Genomic DNA, 1248 nt, shown 5'->3' with positions numbered 1-1248 from the left:
CCACCGCATCATTCTTGAACACACCTACGCAAGAGTACGTAGTTCCCAAATCAATCCCGATCGCGACCATTGTTTGAATTTGTAATTGATGAATTCTTCCTTGGGTGGAATTCATGAGCCCACACATCATAAGTAATATTCAACCAGCGATGACTACTGGCCGTATTCCTCGGCCCCAGGATGCTATGGTATATTTTTAGAGCGGTTGATTTGTTGGCCACAGATTTGGAAAATCAAAAATGAGCTTCGTAGGGCACATTTGAACAGTCTTTTACACTGCAGCTAGAGGGGTTAACTTCAGTAGGCTTGGGGACGACATCAGCTCAGGCGGCGTCAGTCATACCTATTAACACCCTCAACTTGACTTTTCAGACCCAGGAACAGCGAGATATCTCTGCATGATGGGGTTCAAGACAGCCTCGAGTTCCATATTCTTCTTATCAAACTCATCCTTATTGGCGAAGTGGTTTCTATTCAGCCACCTCAGATACTCTGCGATCTTAGCCTTGGCGGCCTCGATGTCAGCGACATCCACCTTGCCTTTGAGGGTCTCTGACTTGAGGTAGAAATTAACGGACAAACATAGAAGCAGCAGTTTCAACTGCCTGCTGCCTTGAACATCGACGTCGGTTTGTGGTAGACTGCAGTTGGTGATGATGCACCTATATTGTGTGCTCATGTGTTTGACGGTCGTATGGAGGAAGCCATCACTGTTGATTTCGAATGTGAGCTCGATACGAGTTTTTCGTAAGCACCTAGCCCCAAGGTTGATCCAACCAACATAATGGTTGTCTTTGGCTGATATGCGCTCGCCCTCGAAAAGATCAACACCCAATCCGGGCCGGCTGTCAACAGGATCGATGTACACTGCTTTTTTGACCGGGATAGTGGTATTCCTCTGAATGACCGTGCTCATAATGCCTCCAACTACCTCAACACCAATCGAAATTGGAGTGACATCCAGAAGGAGAAGGTCCTTCACAGTAGCTGAAGTGTCACCGGACAGAATAGCAGCATGGACTGCAGCGCCATAAGCAACAGCCTCGTCAGGGTTGATGGACTTGCAAGGCTCCTTGCCATTGAAGAACTCAGTGATCAGGGCCTGGATCTTGGGGATTCTAGTGGATCCTCCAACAAGCACGACCTCATCAACCTTATTCTTGGCTACACCGGAGTCCTTGATGACCTTCTCGACAGGGCCGAGGCACTTTCGGAAGTAATCCATGCAGAGCTCTTCGAATCGAGCCC

General features: G+C 48.2%; 1 protein-coding gene across 1 annotated transcript; it reads right to left on the bottom strand.

Annotated features, from left to right (window-relative positions):
- Positions 1–355: 355 nt before the first annotated feature.
- KVP18_004564 (uncharacterized protein) lies at positions 356–1225 on the bottom strand (the record flags this gene model as incomplete). The annotated part of the gene is made up of 1 exon (XM_067957296.1): positions 356–1225. The coding sequence occupies one exon, from the start codon at positions 1223–1225 to the stop codon at positions 356–358; it is 870 nt and encodes a 289-aa protein (XP_067805457.1).
- Between the last annotated feature and the right edge of the window lie 23 nt (positions 1226–1248).

This window comes from the organism of the source record quoted next, assembly GCF_019968955.1.
Source record: "MAG: Porospora cf. gigantea A chromosome Unknown PgA_NODE_9854_length_1248_cov_494.655, whole genome shotgun sequence".
Taxonomy (NCBI): Eukaryota; Apicomplexa; class Conoidasida; order Eugregarinorida; family Porosporidae; genus Porospora; species Porospora cf. gigantea A.
This window is presented reverse-complemented; position numbering and strand designations above follow the sequence as displayed.